The following is a 22,723-nucleotide window of genomic DNA, read 5'->3' as shown; positions in this document are numbered from 1 at the left end:
AATTTCTACAAAATGGTTTGCAGGGGGGGGGCAGCACTAAACCTGGTTAAACCATTTCTTCTAAATCTGAGGCATTTACTGCAATTTGGTTCAATGCAAGTGTGAACGCGTTGTCGATTGGATTTGGTTCCCTGTGATGCAATCATTCCTGTGAATCCATTTTGAATTGATCCAATCGTTAATGTGAATGTGAAGTAGGTTAAATGGAAACAAGCAGGTTCGGTCGTGGCTATCAAAGTCTGAATTTCTGTTCAGTGTCGAATCGCTCCATCGATTCGAAACGATCCAACGCAGAAATCGGTTTATTATGTAGTGTGAATGAGGCCCAAGAGTGCCTGTATCCCATGTCCCCAAGCATTTCCCCATCATCTGCATGCAGAGACTTCTAATGTGTGTGCTGGCCAAATGGCCGTAATAAAGTTATTATTATAGACTTCTAATGTCTTTAATATTAGAAATGCTTTCTAGCCATTTGACTAGCAAGAGGCTGGTATGGGTGAAGGTAACCTAGATCTAACCTAGATCTAACTCTTTAAGGTGTTAGAATCACACACCAGCAGTTTAAATGGCACCCAGAAATGCACTGATACTCAGTGCAATGGGACAATATACACATGACATGATCTGACTGCGTAACACCTACTTTAGTGGTTGCATTTTGTAGAGGCTGAAGTTTCTGAACGATGCAGATTTCATTACAGTAGTCTAACCTAGACATCAAAAAGCATGGATAATTGAAGCAAACCCTGTCCTCTCTAGATAGGGTGGAAACTGGTATACGAACCCAAGTTAGCAAACAACACTAATTGCTGCTGCAACTGCTCGAGCATCTGCAATTATATGTAGAAAAATCCCCAAACAATGTAATTGGTCCTTAAAGAGTGGGGTACAACCCTTTGTCAACCTCATCCAGAATTTTAAAAATGTTTGACACCTCTATAGACATTTACTGAACTACCACTGTGACATCAAATGATCACACCTTCCCAGGCAGTGCTGGGAAAAGTTACTTCTACAGCTCTCAAATCTTTCAACTAGCCTGACCACTAACCATGATGGCAAGGATATTCTGGAAATTGTAGTCTGGAGAAATAATTCTTCTAAGATCTAGGAGTGGAAAAGAGAATGCTGACTCAGAATGTTAAGTATTACTACAGGTAGTATCAGGGAAGTAAAAGACTGCTTTGTCTGGTAGTAGAGGTGAGAGGACGTCATGGAAAGCCAGGGGATTAAAATTTTCGGCTATCTCAGTCTTTTATAAGGGCAAATAATCTGTTTAGTTTTCTCCCTTCTGTGAAAGAAAATTAAGACTTCTGCACAGAATACCAGGAGAACATCTGAGTCAAAATCTTGCTGCTGCATTTTTCTTCTCAACTGGTTTTCTCGAATGCTATGAAATCCTTTTCTTGGCTGAGAGATGAATAAAATGAAATATTCTTTCTATTCCTACTTGGAACAGGAGGCCAGTAAGAAGAGAGATGGAAAGAAGTGAACCTCATCAGAAAACGCTGCTTTATGACAGACTTTTTGTTTGTTTGTTTTTGGTCTCTGGATAACCGATGGTCCTTCAATTTAGCAGTGTCACCTAATAGTGTCCCTTTATGGGAAGCAATTCATACTTTTCCCAACACGTGACTTCTGTCACCCCAAGCTCACAGCCTAACATTTTTCAGAGCGAGAAGGTATGGTTAACAAAACCTCAAGAGTATGAAGTGAGACCTGAATGAGCACCATTGCTTCCTGTCACACCAAATGGTGCGGTCAAACTAAAAGGAATGGAGCACGGAACAAGACAACCCGTTAATGGCCTGATAAGAATCTCTATCAGGCAGGGGAGCCACATCTGAGTTACATGTCGCATGCAGGGTGCTTTTCTTTCCTTCTCAGCCATGTGGTCACAAATGTTAACCTTTTACCAAGACAACTTCCAGAGGAGCAGCCAAGCAGTCTAAGGCAAGTGATATACCCCAGAAAAGACAAACATTATGAAAAATCATCACACTTTCTTCTCCAACTAGTAAAATTAAATGTGCGACAGCTCCATTTATTTTTTTCATCCACCATTTTGTAAGGAAACAAATACATAGGTTCTATGGATCGCATCAACTGATTATACCAAAGCAACATTTGTTCTGACTCTGCATGACTGTATTGTAATCAAGTGTTCCAACCAGAGTTGAAATGAACACTAAGAAATATTTGTAATTTAACTCTAAATTTCCAATTTTGGTGTAGCTGAGGTGTAACTTGAAATGTTAAACAAGAAACAATGGTCCAAATCAACTCTTTGCATCAGGGTTTTCTGTCCCCTTCCTGCAGCAGCTTCTCCACTGCTAAAAACCTGCGCTGGAGAGTTTTTCAGCCCTCCAAAGCAGGTTTTTAAGGTGGCAGAAGGAGGCTGGAGGAAGGCTCAAAGATCTGCAAAGGATATTATCTGCTTCCAACCTCATTTCTAGATTTCCATTTCAGGGGGATAAGGCACTGTTGAGCCTCCTAGGGCAATATGGGGAAGCAAGTTTGGGAGAACTTAGAATCATAGAATCATAGAATCGTAGAGTTGGAAGAGACCACTAGGGCCATCCAGTCCAACCCCCTGCCATGCAGGAAATCCAAATCAAAGCATCCCTGACAGATGGCCATCCAGCCTCTGTTTAAAGACCTCCAAGGAAGGAGACTCTATCACCTTCCAAGGAAGTGCATTCCACTATCGAACAGCCCTTACTGTCAGGAAGTTCTTCCTAATGTTGAGGTGGAATCTCTTTTCCTTCAGCTTACATCCATTGTTCCAGGTCCTGTTCTCTGGAGCAGCAGAAAACAAGCTTGCTCCCTCCTCAATATGACATCCTTTCAAATATTTAAACAGGGCTGTCATATCACCTCTTAACCTTCTTTTCTCCAGGCTAAACATCCCCAGCTCCCTAAGTCGTTCCTCATAGGGCATGGTTTCCAGACCCTTCACCATTTTTGTCGCCCTCCTTTGGACACGCTCCAGTTTCTCAATGTCCTTTCTGAATTGTGGCGCCCAGAACTGGACACAATATTCTAGGTGGGGCCTGACCAAAGCAGAATACAGTGGCACTATTACTTCTCTTGATCTAGACACTATACTTCTATTGATGCAGCCTAAAATAGCATTGGCCTTTTTAGCTGCCGCATCACACTGTTCACTCATGTTCAACTTGTGGTCTACTTGGACTCCTAGATCCCTTTCACACGTAGTTCCATTCAGCCAGGTGTCACCCATCCTATATCTGTGCATTTCATTTTTCTGCCCTAAGTGCAGTACCTTACATTTCTCCGAGTTGAAATTCATTTTGTTAGCTTTGGCCCAGCTTTCTAGTCTATTCAGGTCATTTTGAATTTTGATCCTGTCCTCTGGAGTATTAGCTATTCCTCCTAATTTGGTGTCATCTGCAAATTTGATAAGTATGCTCCCAATTCTGTCATCCAGGTCATTGATAAAGATGTTGAATAGCACTTGACCAGTCATGAACCGTTGCCTTCTCCCAACAACAATGGCAATAGATGTACTTCCATTCCACCTCAGCTTAACCTGGGGAAACGTACAAATGCAATGCAGGATTCTGGCTCATATGAGCCCTCAAGGCTAGTTTTTTTGTCTGCAGCCTCCTTCTGGCCTCCCCAATTCCCCTTTCTTTTCCCAAGAATGCAAATTTTCCATGCTCTTCTAGAAAAAAGGACCTTGTACCTTTTAGTACGATCCAGAAGAGGGAATTCAGTCATATTTGAATTCAGTGGAAGGACTGGTATAGCCCTCAGAGAGTCCTGTTGCAGAAAACATAGTGTCCAGGTCCCCAGGTTTTTCCTAGCTATTCATAACATTCACTATCCGTCTATGATTTTAATTCCTCCACCTGTCCAAATAGTCACATAGGCTCCCATATCTTATAAAGAAAAGGAGATTATTGATCATAGGACTCTGTTTCAGAAGCACTACATCAGAATGCCAGCTTAATTAAGAATTTTCCACACAGAGCTAAATGTTAAGGAGCTTACCAGCTTCATTTAGGCTAGCATTCTGCAGATACGTTCGACATCTTTCTTTGTGTTCTTCCAAAGAACTTCTTTGCTTATAGCTCCTTCCACAGAATTCACACTTGAATGGTTTTTCCACTAGAAATAAGTAAAAAATAAAAATAAGAAATCCACAGGTTGGGGTTTTTTGGGGGGTCATTTAGCAAAAATGTTAACAAAGGAAGTCCTCAATATTATAATTATGTTCATCCTTAGAACAAGCCTTCTAGGTTGAACCAAGGACTGGAAAAAATTCTAGATGCCTAATTTGCCAGGACACCTAAATAGTTGACAAAAACATCTCAGGAGCTTAGTGCACAGCAATTTAAAGCGACTTAAATTTAAATTTAAAGCCAAATTTGGGCTGCCCCCTGGTTTTATCGCATGGCTTTTGCACCCAAAACTGCCATCCAGATACAGCCCGGCTCCAATACTGGTCCCTGAACTCACTTTGGTGGCCATTTCTCAAAGTCGGGAGCTTTGAGTGAGTTCAGGAACCAGTATTAAAATTGGGCTGTACCCGGATGGCGATTTTGGGGGCAAAAGCCATGCGACAAAACCAGGGGGCAGAATTTGGCTTCAAATCGGGAGTGGTAAGTCACTTTAGATTGCTGTGGGCTAACCTCCTCAGTATATGTCCCTCATTCATTCCCAATCATAGCTGTTTTACACATAGAAGAAATTGAGGTGGAGCAGGATAATTGTTACATTGGCTTCCTGTTACTCACCTCGATCCTCAAAAGGGAGAGGCGGGATGCAAATAAGTATTTTATTATTATTTAGTATTTTATTATTATTTTATTTTAAATTTTGTTATAATAACATATCTTATTTACAAAGCTTGCATTCATCCAGTGTGACATAAGTAACATATAAAATCAAAACATAAATCTATTAATTTATAAGCTTATTTATAAAGCTTTCCTAAGAAACTGTAAGTTTTAATATATTAACAAAAAATCTTTAAACTCAAGAGAATTGTTACATTTATTCACACACACACACACACACACACACACACACACACACTTATTGCTTCTTGAGCAACCCATTTCTAAGCAGCAGTCAAATGAAATATCATGGCTTCCCAATCCTTTTCCCATTTAGCCATATCTTTTTTGTTTAACAATGCTGTTAATCTATCTAGTTCCTTCACTTCGCCAATCTTCTCTTCAAGGAGTAAGTGGTAATTTTCAATTCTTTGCTACTATCATTCTAGCCGCAGATATTAAATATAATAATATTTTCCAACATTTCTTTTCTTCATCAAGTCCTAGTAATGAGGTCATGTTTAGAAGATATAATTCTGGCAACAAATCAAAACCAAATTTTAATATCAACTTAATTTCCAGATGAATCTTTACCCAAAAAGACTTTATAAATGGGTAATGCCACCCCATATGCAAGTATGTACCCACTTTCTTTTGGCATCTCCAACACCGGTTATCCTTTAGTTTATACATTCTGTCTAATGAACATGGTGTGAGATACCATCTATTTACAACTTTAAAATAGTTTTCTTTTAATGATTGTGCAACAGTAAATTTCTTTGTTTTTAATCTTTCATTGTCCCATTTTTCCAAATCTAAGTTGTACCCCAGCTCCTGCGCCCATTTTATAATGAAATCCTTAATTTCCACTTCTTCTAAATATTTTTTCAGTAAGATATTATAGATTTTGCTTAATAACTTTTTCCCTTCATCTTCCATTAAGACAGTGTCCAATTCATTATCTTCTTTCTCAGAACAAAATAAATTCACATCCTTTATGAATCTTTCTTTAATCTGAATATAGTTCAACCAATTTATGTGAGAGCTTGTTCTAATTTCAATTTCATTTTTTGATCTTAAGTTGACATTTCCTTCATTATCATAGGTCAGCATATCTCTGTACATAAACCACTTCCGACCTTTCTCCCATTGGCCTAAAAGGGTCTCTTGTGGGGAGACCTGAAAGGGAAGCCCAATATAAAACATTTGTTTTACAATTAGCCAGTTATTAATTAATGTTTGGCTTAATAAGTGATCCTTAAAGACTTTATCCCTTTTAAGCCCATCGTACCAGACATATGCATGCCAACCGTACTGAATGTTGTATTGTTCTAATAATATAGAATTTGATTTACTTATTTCACTGTTCACACCAATCTTTCATCCAAACAATACCCAATTTTTCTTCTATTAAATTTCTTTCTTTTTTATTAATATTCTTTGTTAATAAACAAGTTTTATTTTTATTCACTTTAAAACTCGCTAGTTTTCCAAAGGTTTCCAATTCTTGCTTTAATGTTTCCATACTTTTTAGGGGATTGTCTAGTATTAAAACGAAATCATCTGCAAAAGCTTTTAACTTTATCTCCTTATTTTTAACTCTTATGCCTCTAATTTCTGAATTTTCTCTTACAGAATTTAAAAGGACTTCCAGAACAGAAATAAATAACAGGGGGGACAAGGGACAGCCCTGTCTTGTCCCTTTATCTATAAGGAACTCTGGTGTCTTTTCTCCATTTATTAATATATAAACTTTTTGATGTTTGTAGATGTTTTTTATAGTTTCTAAGAAATTGTCCCCAAAACCCATTTGTTTAAGCGTTTCGAACAGAAAAAGCCATTTTACATTGTCAAACGCCTTTTTGGCGTCGACAAAAATCAAAAGTAATTTTTTTCTTTATTTGTTTTATAATATTCCAAAGTATTCATAATTGTTCGCATATTGAATCTTATTCATCCACTTGGTATGAATCCATTCTGATCTTCATGAATTATGGTCTTTAATATTTTTTTAACCTGTTTGCCAGAATCATTGCGAATATCTTGTAATCAAGATTATTATATTCCGCCTCGCACCCGCCTCGCACCCTCAGAACATCTGGGCAGCAACTCCTTAGGGTTCCCGGGGCGAGGTTATCCTCCACTTCTAGGAGGTCTTTCTCCATCGCCGCCCCGGCCCTTTGGAACATGCTGCCCATAGAGCTCCGCTCAGTCACCTCCCTGGCCCAATTCAAACGGGAGTTGAAGACCCACCTGTTTGGCATCGCATTCCCCGACTAGTCCTTATAGGCCCCCCCACCATAGAGGCCGCACAGGCAATGGGTTGCTAACCCGGGGGCATTTGTTGTTGTTTTTCTTTTTATGTTGTTTTGTATTTTAATATTGTATACTGGAACTTTTTATGTAATTTTAACTGTTGTGAACCGCCCTGATCTTTGGAAGGGCGGTATACAAATAAACCATTTATTATTATTATTATTATTATGAGACACCAAATGTATCCATAATTAATAAGGACATCACTTGTTGCCTCACACTCCTAACCCACCAAACCTTCCTCTGCCTGTTCACTTCTTTTTGCCAGCAGTCCACAACTCCTCCTGACCTTGAAGCCTATGGCAGGTTTTGCCCTATCTGACCTTCTCACTACTATTTCTTCCTTTTGTTGTCTCTGGCAGGGGACAGACCGTCCAAAAAGGACGGTCTCCTGGCGCCTAGTTTTGGTCCGTGGGGAAGCTGCAGCCTCCAGACCGCAGGACTTCCCCACGGACCAAAAAAGCCCTGCAAAAAGTGGGTTCGTCTTGCAATGCCATTACGATGTCGCAGTGCACCAATGGCGCACTTGAGACATCGTAATAGCGCCGTGATGTGCAGACACTATGCATCCAGCATGTCATAATGGCGGTGCCTGTCTGTACAGGGCGCCGCCATTTTGACGCCCTTGTCACGTGCGAGGGGCGAGGGGCGTCTAGAAGCGCCACCCCTCGCACGTGACGAGGGTGTCCTTTCCCGTCCGTCTGGACCGGGCCTTTTTTGCATTTTATATCACTTTCTTGAACCTTTCTTGAGCCTTCCATCATAACATGCAGCATCCACTGGCCTAACATTCTATGAAGTTTCCTCAGAGTCCTCCACCTCTCTTTCTCATTGGCCCTATAATGGTATCCTCCAATTTCCTCAAGCTTCCTTGTACATTTAACACTAGTTTCTCATTCCCAGTCTACTGTCTGCTTTGAATGTTCAGCTATTTGGTTCTAGGTCCCTTATAGCCTGGCTTTCCTATTTCCTGGGGCATCCTATCTTTTCCCACCTTCAGTGGGCATCACAAAGTTACTCCTTTCCCTATAGCATGTCTGTTAATGTCTTTTGATGCCCTATACTAAACAAACCATCTATGAACATTCTCTTCTATCACAGTAGTTCAGTCAACCAACATCAAACTTGCAAAAACATAATGTAACATACATTATTGATTACTACTATGACTAGCCATCAGTTTTGTTTATGTTGTTCATTGCTTATAAAAAGTTGGTGGGATGTGTGTGGCTGCTAGTTCCACCACTTTCTTCTCAAAAAGTGGAACACATCAGTATCAATGACTTTATTAACCTTGTGTGTGGTTAGTTGACATTCATGTAATCTCCTGCTACAAAATGATTACTCATAGTTGTGGGGAGTGCAAAGGTCTCGAAAGACACATTGTAAGAAAAGAAGGGAAGGAAATTGGTCCATTCCAAAGAAAAACTGCAGTCACTTTTTGAAGTCACTTACCAGAATGTGTCCTTAAGTGACCGGTGAGTGCATCTCTCCTCTGGCAAGCATAGCTACAAAGGTGACATTTGAATGGCTTTTCTCCGGTGTGAAGTTTAACATGACGGAGAAGGTTGCCCTTCTGAGTAAAGGAGGCTCCACACTGATTACAATGGAAAGGTCGCTCTCCTTAAGGAAGGAGGAGGAAAAAGGCATTTAATTGCAATTTATACAACATTGAAATCTCTACAAAAAGGCATATAATACAAATTGTAGCACATCTCCCTGTTCACAATGTTAACTCAGTGGTGGACTTTACCAGAAAAGTTTACATGCAAAGTGTATAAAAGTTATAGTAACCAAGCCTTTGGGCATCTCATTATCTGCCGGCACTGCAGCCACTCACTCACAGTCACAAGGTTGTGAGTTCAATTCCAGCCAGGGGCTCCATGGTCAACTCAGCTTGGCATCCTTCTGAGGTCACTAAAATGAGTACCCAGCTTGTTGGGGGCAATTAGCTTATATGTTGTAAACATCTTTAGATACTGCTTAGTTCAGTATGAAGTGGTATAGAAATGTAGCTGCTATTGCTATTGCTATTGTCTGTGTTTCTAAATGTACCACTGAGTCACTCTCCTGAGTGTGACTCGTAATTGTCAAGGCATGGCATGGCATGCCACAAGCACCTTCTGAAAATTTTGACAGGGATTACTATCTTACTAGCATATTACTGGTTAACGGAACATCCTTAGATCAAACATTTTCAACATGCCCCTTGTCCTGGATGGCTAAGAATAATTACCAGTGTGGCTGCGCTTGTGAACCATCAAAACGTTGAGACTGACACAGCCCAATCCACAAATGTCACAACTGAGTTTTCCACCAGCTGGCCTGATGAGGTCGTATGGCCCAGCATGCCTCTCTAGTTCAACGCTGTTGTACTCTCCGTACTCCTGCCGGCAGTTGTAAAGGACCCCAGGCTCTACTCGAGTTTCCATTGACTCAGAATTCAAAACATCATCCTCTTTTTCAATGTATTCCCCTTTGACTTTAGGGAAGCCATCTTCTGAGCCTGGAGGCACATGAGATGAGAGACATGTTCAAAAAGACCCCCAAGTATTGTATATTGTATTTTCTCAATTTTCTTCTTTGCTTCTCCCATATTTTTATAACATTTTTAGAGACAGTTTTGATTCAATTGCAAGTGTAATGCCATTGTAACACCTGTCCTTTTGGCATTCAGTTTTCTCTTGGGCACAACTACCCACAATAGTAAAAAAAGAACAAGGAGGGGAAAAGACACAAGTCTCTATAGTGTACTACAAAATTAGTACTAAGTGACTATGGGCTCATCCAAATTAGCAACTAGTGCCACCTCAGTCAACTACATATAATGTCATTTTGAGGCTGCATCCACACTGCAGAAATAATCCAGTTTGAGAACACTTTAACTGTCATGGCTCAATGCTGTGGAATTCTGGGAACTGTAGTTTTATGAGACATTTAGAGACATCTGGTGCCATAACAAACTACAAAGCCCAGAATTCCATAGCATGGAGCCATGGCAGTTAAGGTGTGTCCAAGTGGATTATTTCTGCAGTGTGGATGCAGCATGGACTGCTCCTTCTTGTTTCTATGTCCACACACTTTAAACAATAAACAAAGAAATAGATAAAATACATGGTCTATTTTTCCTTATTTATTAGTATGCTGAATGGGATCACACACACACACATACACCCCAACACACTCACAATCACACACACCCCAAGAGAGTCTTCTGGCACTTTGAACAGGGAATCCTGATAATTTCTACCTTCCACTCACTTTTCCTTATTCCACCATCTACCACCACCACCAGTTGTGGGAAAGGAATGGTCTCTTCCTCCAATTCTTCTTCTGCTACCTTTCATTTTTCTATTCAAAATTGCTTTTCATTAAAAAAATAAAATAAAATAATATCACAACTCATCGCCGAGACATCCTTAAATATATCTGGTTTTAATGTCTTTACCTAAAAATCTCATGTTTCATCCCCCCCCCCCCATTAAATTTCATTGATACCATGACAAAATTTGCACCCTTTATGTTTCTAAGATAGTCTTTATACAATCAATACTGTATAGGTGTTAACTAAGGAGTGAAACAGACTGCCCTTTCTGAAGGCGGATTGGGACTGTGGCAACTGCACGCCATGGCCCCAATATGACTTTTTGCCAGCCAAAAAAGAAATGGCAAATAGCTGCTCCTTTTTGGCAAAAAGCCACCTTTTCCTCCCCACCATGGCTAGAAGCCAGTTTTAAGGCTCTCTGGCAGAGTGTGGTGTATAAATGCAGTGCCGCCAAAGCACCTGGAAGCTGACCCACATCCGGGCAGCTGGGCAGCTTGAAGTCATCTTCCAAGTATCTTGGGAGAGTATGTCATCTGTACACCATGACCCCAAGATGCCCAAAAGCCGGCTTTTTATGCCTGTCTGTTTCACACCTGTTTTCTTGTTGTCAGGACATGCCCTGTCCAACTCCTAACCCTGTCTATGGCTAGCAGAAACAAAATAGTGTATGTAAAGCAGATAACAGCTGAATCAATTACATAGAACAGAGGAAGTCTGAAAACCATGCCCTATGAGGAGAGACTTAGGGAGCTGGGTATGCTTAGTCTGGAGAAGAGGCAGTTAAGAGGTGATATGATAGCCCTGTTTAAGTATTTGAATGGATGTCATATTGAGGATGGAGCAAGCTTGTTTTCTGCTGCTCCAGAGAATAGGAACAATGGATGTGAGTTACAGGAAAAGAGATTCCACCTAAACATTAGGAGGAAATTCCTGACAGTAAGGGCTGTTTGATAGTGGGACACACTCCCTCATAGTGTGATAGAGTCTTCTTATTTGGAGGTTTTTAAACAGGTTTTTTTCTCCTGCTTGGCAATTTGAACTGCCAGTGGCTTGTTATATATTCCTTACAGATTATTTCTTAAAATGGTCAGATGAATAAATGCTAATTTAATTGGGAAGGACTAAAATGCACAACATTTAAAAATGAGAAACAGTGTTAAAGCACCCAAACCTAGTTCTCTCAATTTTTCTCAGTCCCAACATCATGCTCTTACAGTTAGAATGAAAAAAAATCATTTTCTGCATTTAGCAAATGAAATAATCCCAGGGATGCTTGTTACTTCTGAAATAACAAACATTGGCTGGCGTTCACTTGGGGATATAACACATGACTCTGTGGTTCCATTTGTAGCTGAGTAGGTTGAGGAAGAAATACATGGCAAAAAGTCTACATTTTTAAAAAATTATTTTAAAGATAGACCAATTCCATAGGAATTCAAGATCTGTGAAAAAGATAATGAAAGTGGTAATATTATTAGTCTGAAGACATTGAGAGTTATGGTTCTCATAATAAATCAAAACAGCATAGGAGAAAGCAAGAATTACTCTATTTAGGAAATTAGTTCAGGCTTTTATATTTTTAATGATATATGTCTTTATTCCTTTGTTTTAACAAGTCTGTGACTGTGTAAAAAATGAAACTGAAATGTATTGTCTTGATTCTACATTGGTCCAAGCATAGCCTTATTTTCTGCTTTATTAAAAACTCTCTCTCCTGCCCATGCAGGGGATATTAGTGGTACTTATTCTAGTGGGAGGTATATAGTCAGCATGTCTCCTTCATTGTCCCCACACAAGTACTCTTGGCATTCAGAATAGGCTCTAAGACTGAACAATGGCTGAAACAATAGCGTCCACTTAACCATTCCACTTTTACGGTATAGTTTCGACTATAAGTCAACCTCATGTATAAATCGAGGGCAAGTTTTGGGGTCAGAATTATTGATTTTGATATGACCCATGGGTAAGTCGAGGGTAAAATCTAGGGGCACAAAGGATAGAAAGGATGATGCAAAGGAAAACAATGACAAAGAAATTACAAAATTCTAGCAGGCATAACTATTTGTGCTCAGAATAAAGGCTGATGGATGAAAATAAATAGAGGACTGGTGATTCCAAGACAGGTTACATTTTTGCCTTTCACTGGGAGATGGTTCCTTTTTTAAAATAAGTGTTGATGTACAGTACTTGCAGTACCTATATTGATCCCTGGGATACTTTTGCAGCATTCAACACCTCTAGCACCTCCAGACCAATGTTTTGCTGGCCCCAAAAGATTAATTGCTCAAGGGGGAACAATTTACCTTTTAAATAGGTTGCAAGGCTTCCCTGTACTGTTTTACATTAAGAGTACCTATTTTTAACAACCAGAAGTGGATTTCTGGCCACTTTGGGTTTTTTGTTTTATTTTTCAGTAGTCTGTGAGGCTAGGCTATAAAAGTGGCACCCAGACCTATATGCATATATGTATATCAACCTGCCCTCAAGGCTTCTGTAATATCATCACCTAATGGGAGATGTTTGCTTTGAGGTGCATCTGAATACTTGTTTGGGTGAGACTGAAAGGAGATGCATTTTGGCAGTTAAAAATAACCGGTGCAGTATGTGTGGGGAAGGTCTGAGTTTTACAGCTGGCTGACAAGAAATAATCTTGCAAGAAAAAGTCTGGTGTGATAAGGTCTCTAAAGAAAGCTGTTGCTTTTCAGAACCTGATGTTGCTTTATAGAGCTGCAAAGTTTGCCTGGGGGCCTTCCCTGCTGTCCAGTGCTGAGGTTGGATACTCTAAAGAAACAGATGTTACAAATGAAGCCACAAGTCTCCAGTACCATCTTCACACATGGAAACTGATAGTGCCAAATGCTGCCCCTGCTAGGAGAAGTGGAAGTACGAAACAATGCTCTTCTCCTATTTAGGGATTTTTGCCTGGGAAGTCATGCACAGATGTATAATTCTTACTGCACATTCTTCTAATAGTCCCCCAGGGGAACATACCTGCCATTTAACTTCCCTCGAGGCCACCTGCCTCTGCATACTACATCTCTGACTTTGATAACTTTTGATAAGGAACTGAAAGGATGCACCTGAGCTCTCCTGACTGAAACCTCTGCCATGCTCCGGCTGTTGAAGTTTCCTCCAAACAAAAGCTTGAGTGATTTTCAGTTTGCATGCTGGCACTTTAGAGAAGAAGAAAAATGCGGAAAACATGTGCTGGCCATGTAAAAAGGACAGAAAGCAGGAACTGTGAGAAAAGAATCGTTCTTAAGAAATAATCTGATAACCATTACGCACATGGTAGACTTTTTTGAGGCCCTGCCTTGCTCAGTGTTTTATTTCAGGAGTATAGCAGTTCTATTTGGGTTTTAATCTGCATAGAAGACAACATTATCTGACCTTGAAGCCTTTTCTGGCTACATGTTACACTCACAACTTAAAAACTGGAATTTAAACAGATTTTAATGGCATTTAATGATTTTTAAAGTTTACTGCCTGGATCGACTCTCCTAGGTCACACATGGCCAGAAGTAAGGGCCCAACTGCATGAATACCCTTCAGTACCACCTGAACAGGGACGTAGCCAAGGGGGGGGGGTTTCTTGGGGTCCGGACCCCCCCCCCTTCCATTAGAAAAATGAATGGTTTGTGCTGCTGCGCCGCTGCACTCAAGCCCCATTATAATGGTGGCGCTTAGTCTGGACCCCCCCCCCCCCTTCCTAAAATCCTAGCTACGTCCCTGACCTGAATTTAGGACAACAACCAGAATGTCTTCACCAAATGCAGGGTTATGGCTAATATTGTCATTTCCCCTCTTTCTTTCTTCTGTACAGTTTTTAATGCCTTTGCTTGATGAAGAACCCAATGGGGCTTTGAACACTTATAATGTGTGTAATGTGCATTTTGAATGGCCCAGTAAAGGTATCACTGTTTTGTGGATTTTGAATGGCACTGTACTTTGCTATGTAGCCAACATGGCTATCCCTGGGGGGGACATACATACATACATACATACATACATATATAATATTAACATAAAAGCATTGTCTGCTGGGAATGCTAAAGGCTTCTCTCAATTGATGCTGCAACCAAGTATACACTTAAAATGAGTAACCCTCACTGAATTCAATGGGATTAACTTCTGAACAGGCATGCATTGGATTGTGCTGTTAGACCGTAGTAACTCTATGAAGTTAGAAGCTTCACTGAAATCACAGAGCCTACCTAGCCAGTAAACCTATTTAGGATAGCACCCATAATGAAGGAAGAGATACTAGCTGCCCTTTCCCATTTATCAGCCTTTGAAATTTGACTGTTATTGCTCATCATCCTCCCAACGCTCACAGAAAATTAGCTCCAAGAAGAGATATGGTTTCCACACCTGTTTATAGGTGGCTAAATCCTTTCCCCACTACAAGAAAAATGCACAGCCTGAACTGAACATGAGAAAATTAATCTTTTGGACTAAGGTAGATGAACAGTCCTGATCTGGAATGGTTTATGGGAATAGTATTCAATACTCATGGGGGTGGAGAAATCTAATTAAAATAATTTTTTACATACTCAGACATTTCACAGACTGTTTATAATAGGAAATGTGCTAGAATCTAGATCACTCACCGAATTCCAAACAAAACAAAATCTTATGTTAGAAATTTAAATCCATAAGGAACTTAAAAGGAAAACTATGCTCCCACACAGTTCAACATTTTGCAGATGGAAACTGGGACACATGTAGCTAAGCAGCAAGAGAGTGTGGTTAAGATGGCAAATTAATGAGAAAAAACACACAAGCTAGGAGAGGCTGCAGCATGTTGCTTTTGTTTAAGCCTACAGGAAGGGCAGCATGTTCTCCCCTCTTGTCTTCTTCCTGCTGAATGCAAACTATGTTTGCACTTTGAACTTGGTTTTCAGCAAGTGAAGTAAGCTGCAGACAAAGGGGGCAAGAGGGAGGAGGAGAGAAAAACTGGGACACTGCAAATGCCACTGAAAAGGTGGGACAGTAGAGAATTAATTGGGACTATCTCTGCCAAAGCTAGATAGTTGAAGGGTGTGCTGTCTGTTTACGCAGTTAGCTGGATCAGAAGACATAACTATTGAAAATATGCTTAGTTTACAGCAAAAAAAAAAAAAAAAAAGGGGGGGGGGGAACGATGGTCATTATCCTTGTCCCCTAGCTATGCCAGGGGACAAGGATAGGTGTTAGAGGCTAACAACGTCTAGAGCAGTGCTACTGTGTACTACAGAAGTAAAACAGTTGGACACCACTTTAACTGCTATGATGCTACCATACAATTTGTAGTTTGGTGAGGCACCAAAGCCCTCTGACAGGCCAGGCTGAATAACTCACCAAACTATAGATCCCAGGATTGCATAGGATGGAGCCATGACAGTTAAAGTGGTTTCAAACTGTTTTATTTCTGCAGTGTGGCAAGGCTCTATGTGGTGATCTATGAACTGGTGCTGGTTCTGAGCCACTGGCTTCAGGTACCTGTCAAGTTTTCAAGAAAGAAAGAAACAACTTAGCCAATAGACACAAATAGGCACCCTAGGAAGGAAAATTCAACTGTCCTCCACATCTGGTAGCTTCAGATGCACTAATCCAGAGGGCTACATGTACCTCACCTTTGACATACAAGCAATGACCATCATCTTGACAGCATGTTACAAACAGTAACTATCCTGGAACTTGCAAAGAGAGCTCACAAAGCACTCAGGCAATGCGTTTCCTGCAATAAAGAACAGTTCCCCTCTGTTTGTTCTTTCCAGGCCTTTTGCACTCATGCATAAAGAAGCTTTATCTTGCCCTCATATCTCACTGGATTGCAAAGTTTGCAAATGATATGGGTTCACAGTTGCAGAAAAGTCAGCACATGTGACATTAAAGAAAAGAATAAAAACAAGGATGCATAAAGCCATCTAGATAACAAAGGAATTTAATCATCATAATGTGATGAGTTAATGTCATATCTGATTTACTAGAACAATTCAGAGATAAAGAGACCTCATCCTTGCAGATGTTCAGCCAACCAGATGGGTTCCCCCTCCATACATATTCGGTATATATAGTAACTTCATTTGTATGCCACCATTTCCTAACTACCCAATTAAAAAAAGTGAGCATGCCTAAATGGCCTAACAATGTTTTGACAGCAGCTAATTAGTTTTAGGAGTCTTGAGCAGTAAAAGCCCAAATGACAACAATCTATATATAGATATTACAAATTAGAAACCAAACTGCAGACAGGCAGAAGTGGATTAAGAACTGATTCTAGCCTAACAGGATTTTTAGGGTATATCCACACATGACACTAAAAGCACCTTCAAGTCTCTTCTGAGTAGTTCTTATTCCTATGTGAATATTGTATACATAGTCTACAAAGAAAGAAAGAAAGAAAGAAAGAAAGAAAGAAAGAAAGAAAGAGCTATTTTAAATAAGAGCTACCACAACTATTGACTGGAAATTAGGTCTGGAGCTCATCTCCATTACACAGTATCTAGGGATCTTTTTGCACTACACAAATATAGCATGTTTCTATGGAAGGGATGGGCAGATAAAGAGACTGTTATTTAATCAAATACTTGGTGGGGATGATGAATTCCTGCCCTTCTCACCACTGCAAGAGAAGTTTAAGTTATCTCTGTCAGCAAAATGGCAGTATTTGCAAGTGAAACATTTTCTAGAAAGCAGATTTGTCCCTGTAGTCCTGCTTCTGAGGTTCCCTTAATATTAGAGACATTAATTGAGGTTGACCAAGTTTCTAAACTACGGTATGTATGTATATAAATTTCTGTTATGAATCAATTAATATGACACAATAGGTTTACAACAGGAATGGAACATGGAATTGAAATGCCCAGTTCTGGTTAACTAATGGTTAAAGTAACAATATAGAAGTCTTCAGTTAAATCTTCACGCAGCAGAAAGGGATGTTTTGGGTATATTGGCCACCACAGTGTCTTTTTATCTAAAACAGAAGTTGCTGGAATACTTTAATATTTAAAGATGTGCACGTTCTTTTCGATTATTTACCTATATCTTGGAAACAAATGAAGTGTCTGTGGAAATGGATTTTTCATGCCCTTTTGACTACTAAAAGTTTGATTGGAAGTATTGGAAACAGTGGCATCACTAGGGGTGTAGGGGTGAGGAGGGGGTGACACCTGGTTGGGCTTCCTCCAACTGTGGCATGTGTGTGTGTTTATGTGTGTGTGCTGACTGGCAATGCCTCAATGAACCCAAACAGAGCACCTGGTGGAAATTTCACATACTAAAAATAAGAACAAAACTTACTGAATTCCCTAACAAGCATGAATGCTTGCTGACAGTTTAGTTCACCTTTGGAGGGGGGGGGACCCTTAGGAAACAAATAATAAATTAGCTAAGCAGATCAGGAGAGGGCATGAACAGGAATTTTTGAAACACAAACTTGTGCCTCCACTGGAGAAGGTATATTACCCAAAGCAATGTCAATTCAGAATGAAGAACAAAATACTTGTGGTGTGCCTTCAAGTCATTCATTTCCATGGCTGAGCAGGGATTTGAACTCTAGTCTTCAGTGTCCTAGTCCAATACCCAAACCAGACCACCACATTGGCTCTACAAAATACTTTGATTGTTTCCAGACCTTCCAGACCCTAGATCATCTGGCCTGCTGACAATTTTCCAAGTGAAGATGAAGGGTTTCGCGGTTGGCATCCGCACCGCACTGCACAGCACCGACACGCTCCCAAAAAGAAGCCACCTAGAGCAGCTCCTTTTTAGGCGTGCCATAATGGCACTTGTGCGCCTTGATGATGACACTTCCAGCGAATGCTATTTGAGTGTGCAGATGCCCATACCCATGTTCTGGAAAAAATTATTCCTGACGTTTCAACTGCAACTGTGGCTGGCATCTTCAGAGTTACTACTCACAGAGTAAGTACAGTTGGAGATTTTTACTATACAAAGTCTCAGCTGTCAACATCTCCATTCATGAAGAGGCAAACTACATAGATAAAAACCTTGTTAGACACTGGACTAAACAAACCTAAGAGTGCCAGCAAATGTCAGAACAGACCAGTGGCTCTAACTTTCAGCCTCTAGATGGTTTTTCAAAAACCCCAATCAGTAGTCAGGGATTTTGATAGTCAAAACATCTGAAGAACCAAAGGCTGAGAACCATTAATGTAGTCAAAACTGAGTTAAGGGGGGGGGGTACAGACAGGTGGCTCCATGCTGCCCGTCTTTACCTCTTGTCGGCGCAGCGCCAACCGCACCGCACAGCACTGACACGCTCCCTAAAAAGAAGCCGCCTAGAGCAGCTCCTTTTTAGGCGTGTCATAATGGCACTTGTGGGCCTTGATGACGACGCTACCAGAGAGGGCTGTTTGAGGGTGCAGATGCCCATGCATCATCATCACGTGCCCCGTGTGGGTAGGGCCGCTACAAGATGGCATACGGGCGCAGCTAGTAGGATGGGAGCATATGGACGCCCAGCCCTACTGAGTCCAAAAATCAGCCCCAGCACAGCGATTTGTGCCAGTCTGTATCGGGCCTAAATTAACCAATATAAGGAACTCTGTAAGCTCATGTTTTGTGTTTTTAAAGGCCTCAAGTTCAGTTTTCATATCCAAACAAAACCTGTGCAAAATTAATAATAAATATGATAGCTTCTGGTCTCTCCCTCACCTCCCTCCTCTTCACACTATCACAAAAGTGATATTTTTTATATCTGGAAGTATATCTTTGCTCATAATGTACCATGTATATTGACAACAGTAGACCAAAAAAACAACAACCCAACCCAGCACATGTTGATCTCCTTGGTAAAGAAGTTGGATTTTTTTTTAAAAGAAAAACAAGAAGACACAGAGAATACAGAGCCCTGACTGTGAGTTTCAAATCAGAAACCACAATCTAAGGAAGGTAGTGCCAATACAGTAAATGTATATTCCACCATCTTTTTGTGTGTATTTAATCCTTGATAAAATCCCCTTCTAAGTGAACCTCTGCAGAAAAGTACTTGCTGAAGTTGCTCAATAGGCTCTCCCCGCCACCACCATCCTGTTCCTTTTCCCACTGGCAGGATGATATGAGAGATGTAATATTCTGATTAAAAATACAGCACTTCCTTTACCAGCACAGCCACATGTCTGCTAAGGTGATGGTGGCTAGAATCCCAGCCAAGCACCTGAGTGAGCTTTTACCAAATTCTCCTATCTTGCCCCTGATTTCTACCTGCTCCTTTTCACACCCACAAAATATCACCATCACCAATCCAACTGAATTCAAAGCCCAAAGCCTAGACATTTCTATTGTGTCCCTTTTACTGTGCAAGCATAAAGTCTAGGATGACAAATGAGATACTGAAAACTTCAACAGAACCATAAAGCTACAGTTTGGCCTGGTTTGACGCAACAACTAAAATTTGGCCTTACTCATTCTCCATACCCCGCTTTTCATGTCTTTCATTGCATGTGTGCCTTTGAGGATAGTGTTTTGACTCCATTCCTTCCATTTTTAAAAATTATTATTCTGCTATTACTACACAATCACAGCAAAAATAAAAATAAAAACCCTGAAAAATACAGTGTAAAAACAACCTTAGCCTGCTTGCAAGAAGAAGGAATGAGAGGAGAAGGATCACCCCACTCATGCTATATGAATACCATGAATCACTACTGCTGAAGGGAACTATCACACTAAGAGGCTAATGGAATAGGAGTGACATTAGGAGCCTATTGATGGGTTCTCCCCAACAATGAAAAGGTGCACTGCAGAAACAAATGAAATGCAAAACAGCAACTGCATAGACACAATGTCGTGTGATAAGTACTGGGCAAATATTCTGATATCTTGGTTTCATTCCAACTTACTGCCTTGTGTAATAAAGTCCTGTTTCTCTCTCATCGCTTTTTCTTTCTCCTCCTTACAACCTACTCAGTCAACTGCCATGGGAGGGACAGTTCACTCTTGCTAGAGGACTGCTTAAAATTAGAATAAAAGCTACAGGTTTCCTACCCTGCACTAGCAGGAGGACAGTGAAAATCTGTGAGGACTCTAGGAATGATGAGAGAGTGTGATAAAGAAGCTACACTATAACCTCTTTTCCTAAACCCTGGGTGTGATATTCTGGCTCATAACTGTAGCCAATAGTCAGAAAACCAAGATACACTTTGGAAGGAAAGTTGGTATATGGGACTTTGGATTGGGGAAATGGGGTTTGTACAAGTGGAAATATAAATCTGAAAATGTTTTATGCCATATGCACAATAGGATTGAAAACGGCTCCTTGAGGTGGTTTAAAACCATGATTGGGGAAGGGTGACATTTCCAGTGTGCAGCCAGGAACCTGTCCTTGCTTGCTGACAAATCACATAAGCTATCCCACCATCAAGTTAAGTGCAACAAGAGGAACACTTCTACACATAAGTAGCAGAGCTGAAGACTTCTACAAGAGGAGGCCCATGCACTGCAAAATGCACAAATTGAAATGTATGGTATACATGGATACGTCATTCTTGACAGCACCTTATGAGAAACAAAAACAGTGCTGTTTTCCTTTTTAGCTTACGCCACCATAATGAGCAACCCAAAGGGGAAGTTCATGGCCTCCCTCATTATCAGCTTAGCTTCTTATCTCTTGTCTTGGTGCAGACAGTTGCTGTCCTGCTAACTCCACAGTTACAAGGGTGATAAAGTCAACATTTCCAGATTAATTAATGATAGTGCAAAAAAATATTTTTCAAAGTTAAAACATTGCTTGGCCTTTCTAACAGGCACCGACGGTGATCAATGGAAGATTTTTATTTACATTTTCAAACTCTTCACTGTTAAAATAATCAGATGAAAAATAAGACTTTTGCATCTTCAAGTGGTGTGATGTGCACTTTCAGAAGGTGGGACTTGCAAGAAAAGTTGCACTTGATATGAAAATATTTTTTCCATTAAAAATAAAAGAAGCCAGAGCTAATTTTCTAGAACATGTAATTTGAAACATGTGGGAAATTCTCCATGCAAGGAGAAGACTTGGCTAGAACTTGCCTCTGAAATACATTATTCTTCTGAGTAGAAGGCATTCTTCTGTGTGAAAGTCATGCTACCCACCTCTCCCCCAACAGTATGAAATGGTCTGGGCTGTGAGGAATGGCTTAAGGAATCAGGTACACATAGCTTTGAGAAGAGAAAATTCAGAGAGAATATGATAGCCTTCTCTAAATATCTGAAGGGATGTCATATATAAAATGGAGCAAGCCTGTTTTTTGCTGCTCCAGAGACCTCTAGGACATAAACCAGTTGATTCTAATGGTAAGAAAAAAGAATCCAGCTGAACATTAGAATTTCCTGATGTTAAGAGCTGTTTGACAATAGAATGGCTCACCTTGGAAGTTGGCAGACTCTTCACTGGAAGTCTTTAAAAAGACATTCTCTCAAGGGTGCTTTAGTTATCTATTCTTGGACTACAGGGTGTTAAACTAGATGACCTTTTAGGTTATTTCCAACTCTATGATTTCATAAGTTTACCACCTCATTGAAGATTAGGCTCATGATATTTTGGTATTTGGTAATTAAAAAGAAAGAGTATAGCTCACTGGGCGTTTCTTCATATGTGTCATGAAATGAATCGCAACTCAGCATGAGAAGAGAGAAACTGTTTTCCACACTCCTCATCTCCTACATTGCCACCCTAGCTCCATTGCCACCTGAGGCGGTTTCATCCTGCTCAGTTATAGGGCAATCTCTGCCCTGTCCCTCTTTTTGTATTCAGCATTACACAATGTCTTTTTAATTTTGCCCCTATTTCTCAACAATCTACTTTCCCTCTTAAAAAACCAGACAGAGAACTATTTTACACAAGGGTAAAATAGCATCAACAAGGTTTCAGAGTAGTGATAGCAAAGGCAAGTTAATTAGATTCTCTCAGACTACAAAATGAACAGTCTTTGTGGCTACATTTCAAAGCCAATGTCTTGTCTTCATCCTACAAAATTTTGCCAGAGCTGACAGCACACTTGACAGGTGCTCATTCTCATCTCCAGAGAGCTTAATGTTCTCCTCCAAAATCCTAGCTCATGGTTCAAATACAACAGCTCGCAGCACAGTGGTTTCATATGCCATGCATTGCTGATTCTTGCAACAACCAGAGGTGCTGCAGAGAAAGGCTCTACCATATTTTCTGGCAAAGTGCAACTCTAATGGTTTCCACAGAGTACAAAAAAGAAAAATATAATAAGGAAAAATAGATTTTAAAAAAAGGAATCCGCCTGCTTGAGAATAGTGAGGCGGAGAGGGTACAGGGGAGAAG

General features: G+C 40.3%; 1 protein-coding gene across 1 annotated transcript in view; it reads right to left on the bottom strand.

The window, feature by feature from the left end:
• IKZF3 (IKAROS family zinc finger 3) overlaps window positions 1-22,723 on the bottom strand; it is a 50,277-nt gene that overhangs the window by 15,798 nt on the left and 11,756 nt on the right. Inside the window, exons 4-6 of the mRNA XM_089531196.1 lie at window positions 9,358-9,627; window positions 8,577-8,744; window positions 4,018-4,134 (exon numbers count right to left, since the gene is read on the bottom strand). Of these exons, the coding sequence (XP_089387322.1) occupies window positions 4,018-4,134; window positions 8,577-8,744; window positions 9,358-9,627 (555 nt within the window). The remainder of the gene's footprint in view (window positions 1-4,017; window positions 4,135-8,576; window positions 8,745-9,357; window positions 9,628-22,723) is intronic.

Source organism: Sceloporus occidentalis, unplaced genomic scaffold (assembly GCF_023333645.1).
Source record: "Sceloporus occidentalis isolate IW3139 unplaced genomic scaffold, rSceOcc1.0.p SCAF_7, whole genome shotgun sequence".
In the NCBI taxonomy this organism is placed as follows: domain Eukaryota; kingdom Metazoa; phylum Chordata; class Lepidosauria; order Squamata; family Phrynosomatidae; genus Sceloporus; species Sceloporus occidentalis.
Note: the sequence above shows the minus strand (reverse complement) of the source record. Positions and strands in the feature narration are given on the sequence as shown.